We start from the raw sequence: 16,937 nt of genomic DNA on the forward strand, positions 1-16,937 counted from the left end.
AGATCTATTTGACATTTGTCCTGATCAATGTATTTCCAAAAAAGGAAATAAAAGAAGCCTCTATTTTTATTGGCTAGTCGCTGTACCGGGGAATCCCTCGTTCCCCGGATGAAGAAGCCATCTTTGCGTATGGTGTGCCGCTTCCTGCATTCTGCTAGCAGTGTAATTTTCCAAACAACACCAAAATGGTGAGTGTTACACGCTGACAAAAGTCTTTTAATGCGATCGATAGACGTTTTCTACAGTGTATGTTTGCTTTTCATCTTATTGACTTGAGCAGTCGTGGAAAAAACTGCTGCACACTGGAAGAGAAAACCAGAAATGCGGAAGGGGCGTCGGATGTGACATGTTCTTGATATATTCAAGATTGATCGATTCATTCGGGTTATAGTTATTGGTTCATATTTATGCATTTATCTCGTGTTGTTGATCAACTGATACGTCAGACGAGCTGTGGCCGTTGTTATGTCTGAGTGCATATTATCCAAAATGTATTAAAATATCTTCAACGACTTTTAGCCTGTGAAACTAGGAGGTTCAACCGTATGTAAACGGTTGCACGGTTGTCGTAGTAATAGCATTGCAAGTGTGAGTCATTTTGTGAAGGATGAGATTGATCATCTTACACTCATTGTAACCAAACTGTTTTACAGACCTGTATTGCTTTCGCGTGTAATTTACTTTACTGCCAATTTCTCTTCACTCAACCGAGTATTGTTTTTTGTTTTTTACAATGCAGTTCACTTGCTTAAACATTGACCTAATGTTCAACTTGTCAGATGTCACAACCATTGCCTCATTGTCTGCTTTATGACATATAGGTGTGATATAACTGATCTCCAGATGATTCAATTATTACCACAATGCTGAATGCATGCATATATAATATATCTGTTAGTATCAGCAGGGTTGTGTGGAAGTGGGTAGGGACACAACAGAGGCAACAAAACATATATACTGTAGTTACACTGTCAGAGCTGGCTGGTCAGAGCGGGCCTGAAAATGGCAAGTATTTTACTCGCCATGGCGAGTAGAAACATGTAACTGGCAAGTAGAAATCTGAGAACGTCAGGTCTTAAAAAGGAGGTAAATTAAATACAGAGCAGAGGTATGAATATGAACTGAAGATCTGAAAGCAAGGTCTTCAAAAGTTAGAAGTCTTAAATGAGGGGTCTTAAAAGGGAGGTTCCACAGTATTATATATTCTTGCCCCATGACCACCCACCCTCCTCCTGTCCCCCTACCCGCCCCAAACCCCTGCCCTCTCATAATAGACTCGATGTGATGGGTGACTATTTTAAATGTGCCATTTTAGATTTGTGCAGTGCCTTCATGCCTCTCAATTTTGATTAATACTCCATTTTGTTCATTGTGATTTTGAGAAAAAGCTGGATAAGGAGACTTATATTCAGACAATGGATCAATTAAATTTTTGTTAACACTAGTTCTTAGAATTCAAGTGCCTTCAAGGAGTATACAATGCAGGGGTTTTGAGAACAGGAAACAATTTTAGGGCATAGTTTCCTAATCCTAGTTTCATATGGGGTCAGCTTCCAGTGACTGAGACTGAGTTTTATGGAAGTCAACACTTTGACATTCAGCCGAGGGGAAGGAGGTGTGTGTGTGTGTGTAGCCTGTGCGATGACATGGTCGTTGTATGCTGCCCCCAAGGGATAGCCTGTCTTTTTTAGGGGGAGTTGTTTAGAAGGGGGAAAATTTGCAAAAGTCTGCCCCCTATCCTAATATTTAATCACTTGAATTATTATTAATGACATTGAAGTAAGTGTAACATTGATAATGTAAATAAAACTAAATGTGAGTTTGAGTGTTCACAAAGTGCAGAAATTACTTTTTAAAAAGATAGTTATTTTGATTCATTTATGATTAATTCAATAGTTGCATTGAATTTAATACACCAGTTTTGTTTTTGTTTCAGACGGAACAACAGCTTGATTGTGCCTTGGATTTAATGAGGCGTCTGCCGCCCCAGCAGATAGAGAAAAACCTCAGTGACCTTATAGATTTGGTAAGACGCCCATTTTATACTTTTGACATTAATCAAAGTGTATCCAGCTAATGCTTAAGAGAGAGCGAGAGACAGAGAGAAATACTCACAGATTAACATGCACACAAACACACGATACGAATACGGAGCCTTGCAGTTGCGCAGACACGTTGAATAATATAGATACACATACAGATAATTTGTATGCGGACACACATACACATGCATCCATTGAGACTGGAATGAAACTCTATTATACGTGTCTATTCCTGTGCAAGATAGCATAGATGTAGATGTGGGAATACATTTTAAATAATGCTACAATTAAACATCATTTGCTGCGCTGACAATTCCAACAAAAATTAAGTTGTTACACTTGAGGCTTCACAAGGGTTGGCCGGTCTGTTTGTTACGCATGTTAGTATTTGTTTCACCATCTTCTTTGGGCTTGGAGATGGGTTTTTTTTCAGAGAATGTTGTCTCTTTCATCTTTATTTTCTTTGTTTTGTATTTAATTTATTATTGTCATTACTTTTTGTGTGTGTGAAATTTTCAGTGCTTTCTTTCTTTTTCTTAACACAGGTACCTAGTCTGTGTGAAGACCTACTGTCTTCAGTTGATCAGCCATTAAAAATTGCTCGTGACAAGACTATTGGAAAAGATTACCTCCTGTGTGACTACAATAGAGATGGCGACTCCTATAGGTGAGGGCTTTTTTTTTTCCCTTTACCATGAAATCAACTTCCTGGTAATCATACATGGCAGTCAGTGCTCAAGTTCTTACAGTGGGGGACTTGTACTTTGTGTGTTGCAGTGTTTTTCCTCGTGTCAAGTAGTGTTATCCGTGTGGCTGTTTTTTGTGTGTTTTTGATTCAATCCTGTTCATTACTGAGCAGACTGCTTTGTTTGTGTTGAGTGAGTTCAAGTGTTTATTCTTGTAAGTTGAGTTGAAATACTTGAGTACTGAAATTTCACTGTTGTTGGTTAAGACCTGAAAGATCACCTGTTTTTGCTGCAGTTTGAGGTTGAATTCTTGATCACCAAAATGTTTGTGGTCTTTTTTGTGAAGGCCCTTGGCCTTGACAGATCAATTTCATAACAAAACACAACTAGCTTTTTCTAGCCAGTCTGGCAGTTCGTGTTGGTGACAGCAAGGTTGTGCCGCCATTCAGAAACATACTATTGATCTCTTCACAGATTGTTCAGACAGTTAACAATATTGCCTGTCTGACAATAATTACTGGTAACAGGTGATGGCAATGCTTTTTGTTCCATTGTTGATTTATATGTATGCCTGGGTAACACAGGTTTTGTTGTTGTTAAATGACATGGTTATAAATTTATACAATAGCTGCAAGTCATGAAAGTTTTGTAAGCAGCTGATGAAAGAATTTTTTTCCTTGGTCTGAATGTCATAGACATACTGGGAATTGGAGTTGGACATGGTGTGTTTTTTGTTTGTTAAAATCCAGCTTTCTGCAATAGTGCAAGTAAACGTAGACCTGTCAAAACAGTCAATTGTATTTGTACTTGTAGCACAGATACATGTACATCAAACACGTTCTCTGGGACGGAATGCAAAGACATGGGTGCAACTCTGCCGGCTACACGCCGGCAGCCGGTTTTTGGTTTCATCGGCTGCCGATGTTTTTGTTCCAGGAGAGTTTTTTTTTGGCATTTTAAGTACTAAAAAAGCTGGACCCCAACTTTTGCCGGTTTTTGGAATTTTCCAGGTTGCACCCATGCAAAGAGAATTTGAGTGCACTGTCATTGGTTTACTATGTTATCCCCTTACCATGTTCCAATGCCTGTAAAAGAGAGAGAGAAAGAGAGGGAGTGAGATAGAGAGAGAGAGAGAGAGAGAGAGAGAGAGAGAGAGAGACAAAGATGGTGATACATCAAGGCTCATTCCGCATTCAATCATTTTAAAATACAGATCACCATGGAGCAACACCTACGACCCTCCCGTTGATGATGGCACCATGCCTTCAGAGCGGTTACGTCGCCTGGAAGTGGAAGCCAACGGCGCCTTCGACCAATACCGTGAGATGTACTTTGAGGGAGGTGTGTCGTCTGTGTACCTGTGGGATCTCGACCATGGCTTTGCAGGTGTCATTCTCATCAAGAAAGCAGGTGATGGGTCCAAGAGGATCAAAGGCTGCTGGGATTCCATTCACGTCATAGAAGTGCAGGTAAGCCTTTCTGTTTTTGCAGCGCTCCCGCTTTTCTGCAATTTTGTAGATTTCCGCAAAATGTGGAAGTGATAGACATGGAAAAGCCTGTATGAGTACGATGGGTGACAAAATGACGCATGCATTATCAGACCCAAATACAATTTGGAATGTATTGAAGGGACGTAAACTAGCTGCGAGGCCTACTGTTTGTCCCTACTACAGTACCTATACCTATGAGTGATTGCCAAGAGCTGCGTCAGTTTGCACCATTATATATTTAAATTTCAAAATGTTTCTAGGACTTCCTGTAAACGTGAATGACAAAGAACTCGAGCGCAGTGTGATATATTTGCCGCTAGTATCAACTCTTGTATGGTTGATGTTTCAGTTTTCTTTTTATTGTTGATAACTTGTTTAGCTTTCTGAAAACAAAAACGAAATGACTTGCTTGTCATACATGTAGGTAACTAATCCAAAGTGTGGTGTTTTGTTTCCAGGAGAAGTCCAGCGGTAAGAGTGCCCACTACAAACTGACCAGCACTGTGATGTTGTGGCTACAGACCAGCAGGGAGGGGTCAGGCACTATGAACCTGGGAGGTAGTTTGACAAGACAGGTGAGCTTCTTTCTGTTGTTGATGAATTATACAGGGATGAACGTCCCTGTTTAAGTTTTGGGAGTTTCACAAAAATTCTGGTGGAAATTGTTAAAGATGTGTATGTTTTGGGGTAATTTCTTGCTTGTAGTAACTCCAAACTGTGACAATAATCACTTAAATGCTCTAGTTTTGTAGCTAGTACTGGCTTTACGTTTCTTGTACGTGAGTTAGACTGCCTATTCTGTCAGATGTAGGGAGCTGTTTCTGATAGGGTCTTGCTTGGTTACATATTATTCATATTTTTTGTCTCAGGTTGAGCAAGACGCCTCTGTGAATGATGCCACTCCTCACATAGTCAACATTGGACGTATGGTTGAGGTGAGCTGCGTTAGTTTAATCAAAATCTGAATTACCATTTATATGTTGAGATAAAGATCAAAATAACTCTTTATTTAATAAATGCTTTGTGATAATGTTGGCAGTACTGGTACATGAAAACATTGTTTTCAGGTTTTAAATTGAAATGTGCTTGTTGTCATTCTTTGGCCTTGACCAGTAGTTTATGTTTTGTAAATATTCTGAGCCTGTACTTTCTATGAAAGTTGATTTTAGGAGTGTTTCAACAGCAGTACCACCTGACATAATTGGTAATTCCATTTAAATAGTCCTCCTCGGGTAGAAAAGACGCGGCACAAACATTTTCCCAAACTAGAATGCTGCAAGTTAACCTTTTAACTACCAAGTTTATTGTTCTGTAGAATCCCTCAGCTCCCAAGTTATTTTGAGCAGAGACGGTCAAAAACGGGTATGCGTGTTTAAATTATTATTACTCAGTTTCTCTTTGTCAGATTGATAAAAAAAAATTGGTATGTTATTGGATAGGGATCAAACTTCAAAGAGTATGTGTTCTTCTTCTTGGTGGTATGTATGTCGCAGTGTTATCATGATTTATCTACCTGTTTACCTGTCAATAAAGTTGAAAAATTACGCTTACTTGTTGCTCCGGTATATCATCCGTTTCGCTGTCACTTGTTGATATTCATTGAACGATCAAAGTAGGTCAGATCAGCAGTGTTCACAGAAATGCTGATGTCGAAGCCAGAATCTTCTAATTGATGTCTATTTTCGTGGAGATAATCAAGCATAGTCATGAAATCAGGATCACGGTCATCTGAATCCATGTCGGCACCAAGCGCCCAAAAGATTTGGTGAAAAAAGATCGATTGTAACTCTCACAGAGATCGAAAGCACATGGGAAGAAAACAAGGCGGAAGTGAGACAATCCCACAATGCATTTGCAACCGTCTTATTACTACTGCTCGCGCACAACAACCGCAAACAACCGAAACAGACGCTACACCGGCGAGGGGCGGTATCGGGCGGTATGGGAATAGCGGCAATGGCGGAAGACAGGCGGTATGGTAGTTAAAAGGTTAATACAGCATGGTTTCTTGGTTAGATTCAGGGATAGATCGACGTTGTCATGGAATTTTGGCATAACTTATTTTAGACATCTTTTCAGGAGAAGGCCAAAACTGATATTTTTATTGTGAAATAGTGTAGACAGATAAAAGAATGTTAAATCATGTATTGTCTATCGTATTATAGAGACTATTTTTCATGGAGAATGATTTACTGAGTCTAAAGCACCAAAACATCAAATTCATCAAGAATTGAGTTACGCCAAAATTCCAGGATGACAACGAGATGTTTAAGTGAAAAAACAGCAACAACACTTCTGTTATTTTGCTTGTTCAATGTGTTACTTAAAGTCTCATATAATCTTTGTCCTACAGGAGATGGAGAACAAGATTCGCAACACGCTGAATGAGATTTACTTCGGCAAAACCAGAGACATTGTGAACGGCCTGCGGTCAATGACCCCCATGGAGAACCAAATCAAGCAGGAAGCCCTGCGCAACGACCTGGTGGCAGCGTTGTCACGACGACCACAGGCCCAGTGAAAATTCCCCTCGATAGTGTGCGAGAGAGAGTGTGAGTCCGGTGGCATCGGCATTCCGGCATTACTTATTCCTGCAGCCACTCTTTGAGCGACCCTTGTTTTGCAAGCGAAACCCCAACATTTTATGCATGTGGCCTGTATGAATGAATCTGTAACAGTTGTTTGTGTGAGTGGCTGAGTGAGAGAGAAATTATTTTGCACTGTTGTGTATAGCTTTCAAGTCAAATGTGTGTGTGCAAGAGGCCTGCCAAATCTGTTGCTGTTTATAAAAGTACATCCTTGCACTTTCTGATTGGTGTAAAGAAATTCGCCTGTGTTAGGAAAAGAGAAGAGTGATAAAAGCAGACAAAATAGGTCAAAGTAACTGAAAGTATGATGTGAGAACATTTAGTGAGAACTAAATGTCTATTGGTTCATATTGATGTGCCACTTACAAACTTTTATTCCAAGTTGGAGGGAAGTGCAATTTTCTATTTGCGGTCACCTGAGATAGCCAAAAGAAAAGGGTATGTTGTGTATAATAGTGTCATTAGCTACAAATAACAGCTGTACTTCTCTGTCTATGAAGAATCGAGCCTGTCTTCAGTGGTCATGTTATCAAAAAATGTGCGGTGGCTACTTGCTGATTTTCTGACTGATACTTGACCGTCCCGCACGGTAAGGTCTGCGTTATATGCAGCAAATTGTCTACTTCTGTGTCAGGAAAAAAAAAGTCTTGGTGTAATTTTTGGCAGCGTTGTTCAATTTATGGTATCGTATCAGACAAAGACATGAGAGGCGTGTTTACACAGACTAAAGTAATTTCATCGTTTGGTTTGTTGGCCGTTAAGAGACGAAAGGATTTGGGGCTTGATTACTTGAATTTTCATGTTGTTACCATCACAAATTATACCACTGTAAATCCATTACCAAACATTTAACACAGGTCACCTTTTTTCCAATAAATGTCTGTACTACATGGTGTGTTTATTTCTCTGTTTCTTTCCAATATTTAAGCATTTTGTAGACTTACGTCGACACTCGATTTTCATTTGGGTCATTTGACCAGTTGCTTTGTGTTCACTTCTTGCGTCAGTATCGCAGATCTCCTCGTAACTCCATGCAAAACTTTAATACAAGGTGCTTCAATTGCACAGATGTTTTTGCAGTAACACATGAATGTATATGGTATTGATTTTAAATTTTCATGAAATTGCAAGAAAACCGATCACCAGCACAAAGTATATATAATAATAAATTCATGTGCATTATCTGGTTTAAAAAAAAAAAAATTGTGAATAAGGGAAAGATTGAGGCTTTCAAATGAATGTTGCTAAAATAAATCACAAATATTGAATACTGTCACATGAGTTTACATTGTCTTTCACTTTTGTACTTTAGACCTTGTTGTCTGCTTTTTTAGTTGAGAAGAAAAGTCTGCTGCAAAGTTCTAGTATTTTCTTTTTCAACTTTTTTCTATGGTAAAGGGAATATGAGGAGATGGCATTATATAAATTTAAAGCAGTCTAATGCAAACAAGGAATCTTGAATTTAAACATTGAGATTTGTTCTTCTTTCTTTTCATGAAATGGACACAAACTCAGCCAGAAATTGTCAGCTAAAGTTTGGGGTGTTGAATAGTTGACACGGTAATGCACGTTTTTAACCCAAACGTGTAACGATCAACCTATAGAGGAACTTCACATTACAAAGCCACTGCAGTGTATATGCTCATTTCACTTTCTGGTGTGTTATGACTTGGTTTCTAATTGTGGCTCGGAATCATCGTAATGTTTGGGTCCAAGAAAGGAACAGTCTTGTTCCTGTTTTTATCATTGTGTTATAATTGATTTTACACTGAAATCATACTTCTCCGCTAACAAGTTTGACTGTGCAGTCTGTGCATTGTACATTTTACGTCAGTTGTTTTTGATAGCTTCAACTGTTACAAGAATGTGTGTGTACAGGCTGGGGACTGCTTTCCTTAAAAATTAATATGAACAAACTGATTGTAAACTTATGAAGTGTATTATAGAAAATACAATGTGGATAAGAAGTGTGATTGTGTACCAGTGAGCGTGTGTTTGTTTTTCTCATGGATTTGTGTTTATTTTAATTCTCACTTGCAGACCAGAAAACACAGATTCCTCAGTCACACACACACATAACGTGATTAGTGTTTTATACATTTATTTTCCACTTGCAGACGTGAAGTTTGTGCAATCTGTGAATGTTTGTCACTTTGTGGCCAAGGAAATCATAATCAAGTTTCTTATATATTAAAATATTCAACACAGATAGCTACTAAAATTCTGCCCAAATGAAAACGGGTCTTGACATCTCAAAATAATGATTTCCTTGCCACTCAAGTTCACATATTGACAGAAAAACCAAGACATAGCACACACCCTCAAATTTCAAGCAACAGTCTTGGCTGAATCTACAAGATAAATCGTTTTACAACACAAGTGAGGAAAGCAAACATTTAATATATTGCCACTCGACATATATATACCTGAAATGAACATAAACATTACCACTGACCATAAAATACAACTACAAAGAAACCACTGTTACAACAAGAGGCGAAGCCATCAAGGCTCACGTAAGAAATCGACAAACAGTAACACAAACTCAATCACTCCGTCACACACACACACACACACACACACACACACAGAAAGAGCATAGGTGAAACTGTGCAAGAAAGCGAGACACTAGATCTAGCCTACTTACAGGACACGACTGCCAACTAGTCTCGGCGCGCTCAAAATAATAATGACCGAGACTTTCAGTACTTCCTTCGCGTGACGTCTAACCCTCTTACGTCATAATGTGACGTCTTCAAATGTTAGAGTTTCTACCACAGACATACACACACACACACACACACGCACAAACGCACAAACGCAGAGACAGACAAAGTTATGATCGCATAGGCTACACTTACGTGAGCCAAAAACTACAGGAAAATGGTTAAAAACAAAACCTAAGCCAGTTTGCAGTCCTTTTCATCTGAGCACATCAATTCAGAAGGAAAAGCTATCGTGTTGGGGAAAATATAAATTGAATTCCAATTTCAACCAAGGAAAAGAATTTTTGTTAAAGAAAATTCTCAATTTTGGGGGTTAGCATTGCGGATTAACATCATCTTTGACTGTGTAACCAACGTAAATTCTGAACTGTGTGCTACAATGAACTAAAGAAAACATCAATATAATATGAGCTAAGTAATATCACATCAGAGAAGAATGATCACCCAAAATATTTCAAATAAAAGAAAAATAAATGCATTATACAATGTAAAACACCAAATGTCAAGGCTTAGGGGTGTAATAGCACAGGTTGAGCACCAACATTTCTCAAACTCCCACTCCTTAAAAGCATTCACTGTAACCGTTATATATATATTACATTGTTCATATACTGACATTCTCAAACCATTCTCGATCTCTCTTTCACATGCATACATGATGACCCCATTATGTGTACATTGTAATTACATGAAAAAAAAACCCCACACCACCTAATGCAGTGATCTGACAGATCTATACAACGGAGCAAACACCACTCCCCCCCTCCCACCCCCTGTTAAAAAAGACAATCCCATGGGTGTTACTCTTCCGGCTTTTGCCGGATTTCCGGTTTTTGAAAAAATCTGAAGCCGAAAATTCCGGTTTTCCGGGTTTTCAACAAAAAAAAAGAAAAAAAAGAGCTTTGTTTCGCTAAGTTGAAATAACGAGCAGCGGTTCCGATCCGACTTTTGACACCGGTTCGCGTGCTTTCTCGGTTCGCTCCCTTGGATTTGCCGCCATCTTGCTTATTATGATTTGGTTTCGTCGGTGTCCAGAAACTTTCTTTCATTCAAACTTGAGCATTTTGGACCCCTGCCTTTCAGGTTTTTTGATTTTTCCCAGTAACACCCATGCAATCCCATGACTCTCTTTCCAGTAAAGAGAAAAGGCTTTCTTTCTTTCTTTATTTGGTGTTTAACGTCGTTTTCAACTGTTCAAGGTTATATCGCGACGGGGAAAGGGGGGTGATAGGATAGAGCCACTTGTTAATTGTTTCTTGTTCACAAAAGCACTAATCAAAAAATTGCTCCAGGGGCTTGCAACGAAGAGAAAAGGCATAGATGGACGTAAATATGAGTTCAAGTTAGAGCAACACTAGTGCTGCTACATAAACATATCCATGCTTCTGCATATATGCCAGTGAACAACGTCTGTCCTATTTTTCAACATGCAAAATCCAGAATACACTGACCATTCGAAGCATAAACTTTGTCCATAACGTATCCGTTTGTGTGAATTAATTTTGGTCGTCAGAAACAAACAAATCAACAAAAGCCTTCCAAGAATAAATTTGTCTTGATAATCATCGAAATCTGTGCATATTAATAAACATTCACAAAATCAAACGCACAGATACAAAAACTCACTGTCATTTCTTGTGAATCATTGTAAAATAAGCTAAACACAGAAACAAGCAACTTTGAAGTCTGTTGTAATTGTACATATGTATTTGCACTGCTAACGAAAGAGTTAAATTAAACGCAACAGACCCAATTCAAACAATACAAGTGATGTTAACAGATAACAGAAAAAGTACAGAGCACTTCATGTTCTTTTTATACATCTACCCGATTCACTGTAAACAGCAGGGGTTGTGCGAACCATGTTCAAAACTAGTACAGTGGTACCTGCGATGAAAGGACACCCTTGGGACCAGCCAAAAGTGTCCCTACATTGCAGGTGTCCTTTCATGACAGGTATACTTTGGTAGAGATAATATAAAAAGGGACAAGAGAAGGTGTCCTTCTAAGGGAGGTGTCCTCTCATGGGAGGGTCCACACATCGCAGGTACTGCTGTATTGTTTTTACAACTAAGAATTCTAGCTCTCACAGACATCAACCAGTCTAAAACAAAGGGATTGTACTGTATTTTCAGGAATAAATCGGTTAAAAAATACATGAACTAGTGTGTGAGAGTGGTTGTTGAATTTATTTGATTTTTGTATTAAAGAATTTTTCCTGTAAAATACTGAGAATTTCCGATTCATGGCATCCGACTAAACCGATTTCACTTTATTTCCAAATTGACAGAATATCAGTCACATTATTTTTTTCACAGATGGATTTCTGTCAATTGACAGACAAGTTTCACCTAAGCATTCCTACAAAAGCCTACCCCCACCCCACCCCCAAGCTAACACGTTTACTAATTTGCTTACAAACTATGCTTAGAAATTAAAAACTGCACTCCATGGGAAAAGTTTGGTGAGACAGAAGGTAATGAATGTCCTTAAATTCCAATGAATTATGTAAAGCGACACGAGTCTACTGTTAGGAAAAAATGAAATAAAAAAATTATTAATCATACTTCACACATTTTATGCTTCCTACCACAGATGTTCATAAGTCCATACATCTGGAAAACATTCAGTGTTAAATGTTATTGGCACCATAATGACAAACACTCGATACTGCAGAAACTTAGCGTGAAACAGATCTGTTCTGGAAACTGAAAGCTTAGCAGCACAGCAACAACTTGGTAACAAGTCATACATGTATCCCAGCTTGCACACTTCATGCTCAGTACTGCAGACATTAATGTCAACAGTCCAATAAAAGCTGCGTTCCGTATCTCCAGACATGTTATTTTCTGGCGCCACGACGACATGCTATTGACAGTCTAATAAAAGCCTGGTTCCGTCTCTCCAGACATGTTATTTTTTGGCGCCACGACGACGTGCTCTGACAGCCGCTGCTGCTCGAGGTTTGGGGGCGGTGCTACTAGCGCCAGGTATGAACATGTTGGGTGCTGTCCCTGGCCCACCTCCTGCACCTGGAAAATACAACAAGGATCAATATAAGTTTATATACAAGGGACCCCCCCCCCCCCCCCTTTTTTTAAGATCTCCATAAAACCTGATAAATGAGGTCTTAAAAAATCGTGAGTCTTAAAATGGAGGTACATTTACCGCAGCTATAAACAGAACATTTGAAAGGTTATGACAGGGGAAATTTGAAATCGGAGGGGTGCAGCAATTGACACTTTTGGGGGGAATTTTCAGCGTAGCGAATGGTGTTAAAACATTGCGTAGCATTGTCAGAAATGTACGCTCACATCCACATTTAGGCTTTTTTGCGCAAGAATAGAATTTGTACATTTACATTTACTGAGGCAATGAACAGAACATTTGAAAAGTTAAAACATGAGAAGTTTTAAATCGGACGGGGGTTCCACTGTAACAAAAGAACGAAGCGTTAGCATTGTGCTCTTATTAAGGTGTTCACATATTGTTAATAACATCCAAAAGGGGAAAAGGTAAAACATAACCAAACTTTTGTTTGGTAAAACTTTAAGAAAATTATGACAATCATTACATGAGAGGGTTATAATTATTTCCACCTTGTCTTCAAGTTTTTGAGTTCATAACATTCAACGGGCGGGGATGTAGCTCAGTCGGTAGCGCGCTGGATATGTATCCAGTTGGCCGCTGTCAGCGTGAGTTCGTCCCCACGTTCGGCGAGAGATTTATTTCTCAGAGTCAAACTTTGTGTGCAGACTCTCCTCGGTGTCCGAACACCCCCGAGTGTACACGCAAGCACAAGACCAAGTGCGCACGAAAAAGATCCTGTAATCCATGTCAGAGTTCGGTGGGTTATAGAAACACGAAAATACCCAGCATGCTTCCTCCGAAAGCGGCGTATGGCTGCCTAAATGGCGAGGTAAAAACGGTCATACAAGTAAAAGCCGTGGGAGTTTCAGCCCATGAACGAACAAACAATAACATTCAACAATCCAGAAAAAAAAACCACAGAGGAAAACATGGACTTGATTCCTGACAAACACAAAGACAGTCTTTTGATCAGACAGTAGGTTTGCTGGTCTGTTCCTCTCTTCCTCTGTGTTGAGCTATCAATATTTAGACTGACAGTTCAAACACACATTACAAAACCAAGAACACGCACACATTCACACAAACCCATTCAATACTCACCAAAATTAAACTGTGCAGGACTGCTGACAGAAGTGGTGAAGTTGAAACCACCAGTACCACCACCCCCACTAGACTGTCCAAACTGGAACGAACCAGCCGCATTTGGCGCAGGATTTGCGGCTGCACTGAACGAGAAGCCCTTCTGAGACTGGCCTGCTCCGAAGTTAAACCCAGTGGTGCTGGCAGCCGAGCTGTTCTGATTGGCCGTTGCTCCGAACACAGGGGTGTTGCTGTTGGAATGATTGGCACCGAAGGCAGGGACAGGGGTGGAGCTTCCAAAGGCTGGAGGACCTGGTTGGGGTGTACTGGAACCAAAAGCTGGTGCTGGTTTGGCTGGGGTTGAAGAGGCCGCAAAGTTGAAGCCAGGAGCTGGGGCGGCAGAAGAGTTGCCAAATCCACCACCAAACCCAGGCGCTGACTGTTGGTGGGTTGCGCCATATGCTGGGGGTGGTTGCTGTTGAGCTCCAAATGCTGGTGCCGCAGAAGGTTGCTGAGGTTGTGCTCCACCAAAACTGAAGCCTGTGTTAGCTCCAGTGCTGCCAAAAGATGCTGGCTGACTCATCTCTTGAGGTTTTGTCTGACCAAAAACGCTTCCTGTGTTCGTAGCTCCCCCTCCTCCTCCAAAAGAAAAGGCACCCCCTGACGGGGCAGTCATGGCGGTAGCAGCTCCAAAATTGAAGGCGGCTGAAGGCGCAGTGCTGGCAGCAGGAGGACCTCCAAACCCGAACCCAGGGTTAGCTGTTGTTGCAGTGGCTCCAAACCCGAGAGTACCACCGGGTGCAGTAGTTCCTGAAGCCTGGCCAAAGTTGAACGCTGCATTTGGCGCTGTTGTGGCTGACTGCTGAGCCTGCCCAAAAGATAATCCAGTGGCTGCCGCAGTCTGCTTCTGTATAAACGAGAATGCTCCTGCAGCGCTTGCCGTCGTGTTCGCCGCATTTCCAAAACTTAAGCCTGGATTGTTTGTCACAGTTGTAGCAGCGTTAGCACCAAAACCTCCCGCGGTGCCTGTGGACGCTTGACCGAAGGAAAAGCCACTACCTCCAGAAGGAGCTGTTTTAGCCCCAAAAGAAAATCCTGTATTTGCAGCTGTTGTTCCAGGCGCGCTCTGTCCAAAAGGTGACGCAGCAGACTGCGTAGGAGCCGCACCAAACCCTCCAAAGTCTCCTGATGGTGCTGTAGATGCTGTTCCTCGGGTTTCCTCAGCTTTTGGTGTTCCAAAGAGATTTTTAGGCTGGAAATTGTTTGGCGTGTTATTAGGAGCCCCAAAGGACGTGGACAGCTGAGTATTCTGGCCGAAGGAAGCTGCAGTGTTCTGTTGACCCCCTTGACCCATGGACAAAGATGTCTGCTGAGTGGACTGGCCAAACGAGAATCCCGCTGTGGTGGACGCAGGCAGATTGCTCCCTCCAAAGCCGAATCCTGTGTTCCCCCCACTACTACTCTGTGTGGATGGCTTTGACGCTGCTGCTGCTCCAAAGTTGAATCCCGTGTTCCCTCCACCACCACCTTGCGTGGATTGGTTTGGTGCAGTCGCTCCAAAGTTGAATCCTGTAGAGGCCTGTGGGGCTGATGGGGCAGAGGATGTGGTACCTGCAGCCAGACCAAAACCGAACCCTCCACCAGCTGTTGATGATGCTGGTGCTGTTCCTCCAGCTCCGAAGTTCAAAGAAGTTGATGCAGTTGTAGTGGAAGGCATCCCAGAAGCTTGCAAGGAAGCAGAAGAGCCAAAGTTAAAACCACCCGAAAGTGACGGCACAGGGTTGGCAATCGAGCTTGCGTTTTGAGGCTGAATGCCTCCTGAAGTAAATGCACCCGTAGAAGAAGGCTGGGGTCTGGCAATTGTGCTGGCGTTTTGAGGCTGCATACCTCCTGAAGTAAATGCAGCTCCAGAAGAAGGCTGGGATTTGGTCGCATCTTGAGAGTAAGGTGGAGGGGAGGCAGTAGCTCCAAAGACAGGCTTGAAAGTGTACTCAGGTGGAGCAGGAGCTGCTGATGACTGAGACGCTGCCGTCATGGCAGGGCCCGTCGCTAGTGTAGGTACTGACGATAGCAGTGTCGTTGTTACCGCTGCTAGGCCTGACAATGAGGCCAGTGCAGCTGCGGCATTCATACCTGCCATCACAGAAGCTGCCCCGGGGTTATTTGCTGATAATAATGTAGGACCATCAAAGCTACCACCTGTGGAGCAGATGGGTTTGCTGCTAACGAGACCCGAAGTCGCACTACCTCCTGATGACTGCACAAGACCTGAGATACTGCCTGCAAATCCTGCTGCAGTGCCGAGACCGGATGCAGGTAAAGATGAAGACGGTGCTGTGGATTTGGCGAGCGATGACATGGAGAGCAGGGAGGAGGGGAGGGTGGAGGTGGTGGTTGGGGCTTGAGAAGTGTTGAGTGGTGCAGAAAGAAGTTGACTGAGGGAGGCCGCAGTGGTGGTTGGTTTGTTTTGCGTTGTGGTAGCCACAGGTGTTGTCACAGCCAATGCTGATGTCGTTCTTGTCACTGTCTTTGATGTGACTGAAAACAGCGTGGAGGTCACATCTGAAAGAAAAGATTTTGCATGCATCATTTACCTTACCTTTGAAACTTAGGAGGAAGGAAGACATAAAAACAGTTTCTGATGTACAATATACATTTATCGTAGTGAGAATGGAAGTTCACTGCAATGAAGAAATCCTTGAAAAATTGTCTCATTCCAGGATGATTAAGACCCATGATAGCGGTGAATCACTAACTCTGATGTGTATGTTATGCTGTGTGCGCTCGATATGATACTCTTCTTTCAAATATATGCTTTCTTTCTTTATTTGGTGTTTAACGTCGTTTTCAACCACGAAGGTTATATCGCGACGGGTAAAAGGGGGAGATGGGATAGAGCCACTTGTCAATTGTTTCTTGTTCACAAAAGCACTAATCAAAAATTTGCTCCAGGGGCTTGCAACGTAGTACAATGTATTACCTTACTGGGAGAATGCAAGTTTCCAGTACAAAGGACTTAACATTTCTTACATACTGCTTGACTAAAATCTTTACAAAAATTGACTATATTCTATACAAGAAACACTTCTTCTTTTCGATCGCCGATAACAAGAAACACTTAACAAGGGTAAAAAGAAAAACAGAATCCGTTAGTCGCCTCTTACGACATGCTGGGGAGCATCGGGTAAATTCTTCCCCCTAACCCGCGGTGTTTTTTCCTCAAATATATGCTCAT

At 41.3% G+C, this 16,937-nt stretch overlaps 2 protein-coding genes across 3 annotated transcripts in view; one reads left to right on the forward strand and one right to left on the reverse strand.

Moving 5' to 3' along the window:
- Window positions 1-64: 64 nt before the first annotated feature.
- Window positions 65-8,776, forward strand: LOC138978426 (F-actin-capping protein subunit beta). The gene is made up of 7 exons (XM_070351166.1): window positions 65-188; window positions 1,937-2,026; window positions 2,588-2,709; window positions 3,942-4,197; window positions 4,677-4,793; window positions 5,088-5,153; window positions 6,572-8,776. The coding sequence occupies exons 1-7, from the start codon at window positions 186-188 to the stop codon at window positions 6,737-6,739; spliced, it is 822 nt and encodes a 273-aa protein (XP_070207267.1). The 5' UTR covers window positions 65-185; the 3' UTR covers window positions 6,740-8,776.
- A 1,046-nt stretch (window positions 8,777-9,822) lies between these two features.
- LOC138978423 (uncharacterized) overlaps window positions 9,823-16,937 on the reverse strand; it is a 233,851-nt gene continuing 226,736 nt past the window's right edge. Inside the window, exons 2-3 of one of the 2 annotated variants that reach the window (XM_070351163.1) lie at window positions 13,724-16,682; window positions 9,823-12,564 (exon numbers count right to left, since the gene is read on the reverse strand). In XM_070351163.1, coding sequence (XP_070207264.1) covers window positions 12,446-12,564; window positions 13,724-16,292 — 2,688 coding nt within the window. In that variant the 5' untranslated portion in view covers window positions 16,293-16,682 and the 3' untranslated portion in view covers window positions 9,823-12,445. Of the gene's footprint in view, window positions 12,565-13,723; window positions 16,790-16,937 lie in introns of both variants that reach the window. The other variant, XM_070351162.1, reaches the window with a different exon arrangement.

The sequence above is a fragment of the Littorina saxatilis genome, linkage group LG10 (assembly GCF_037325665.1).
Source record: "Littorina saxatilis isolate snail1 linkage group LG10, US_GU_Lsax_2.0, whole genome shotgun sequence".
NCBI lineage: Eukaryota > Metazoa > Mollusca > Gastropoda > Littorinimorpha > Littorinidae > Littorina > Littorina saxatilis.

Coding starts and splice junctions, on each gene's coding strand:
- LOC138978426 (XM_070351166.1), top strand. Junction 2,027..2,587: donor TCAGTGACCTTATAGATTTG/GTAAGACGCCCA, acceptor TTCTTAACACAG/GTACCTAGTCTGTGTGAAGA. Junction 4,794..5,087: donor GAGGTAGTTTGACAAGACAG/GTGAGCTTCTTT, acceptor TTTTTGTCTCAG/GTTGAGCAAGACGCCTCTGT.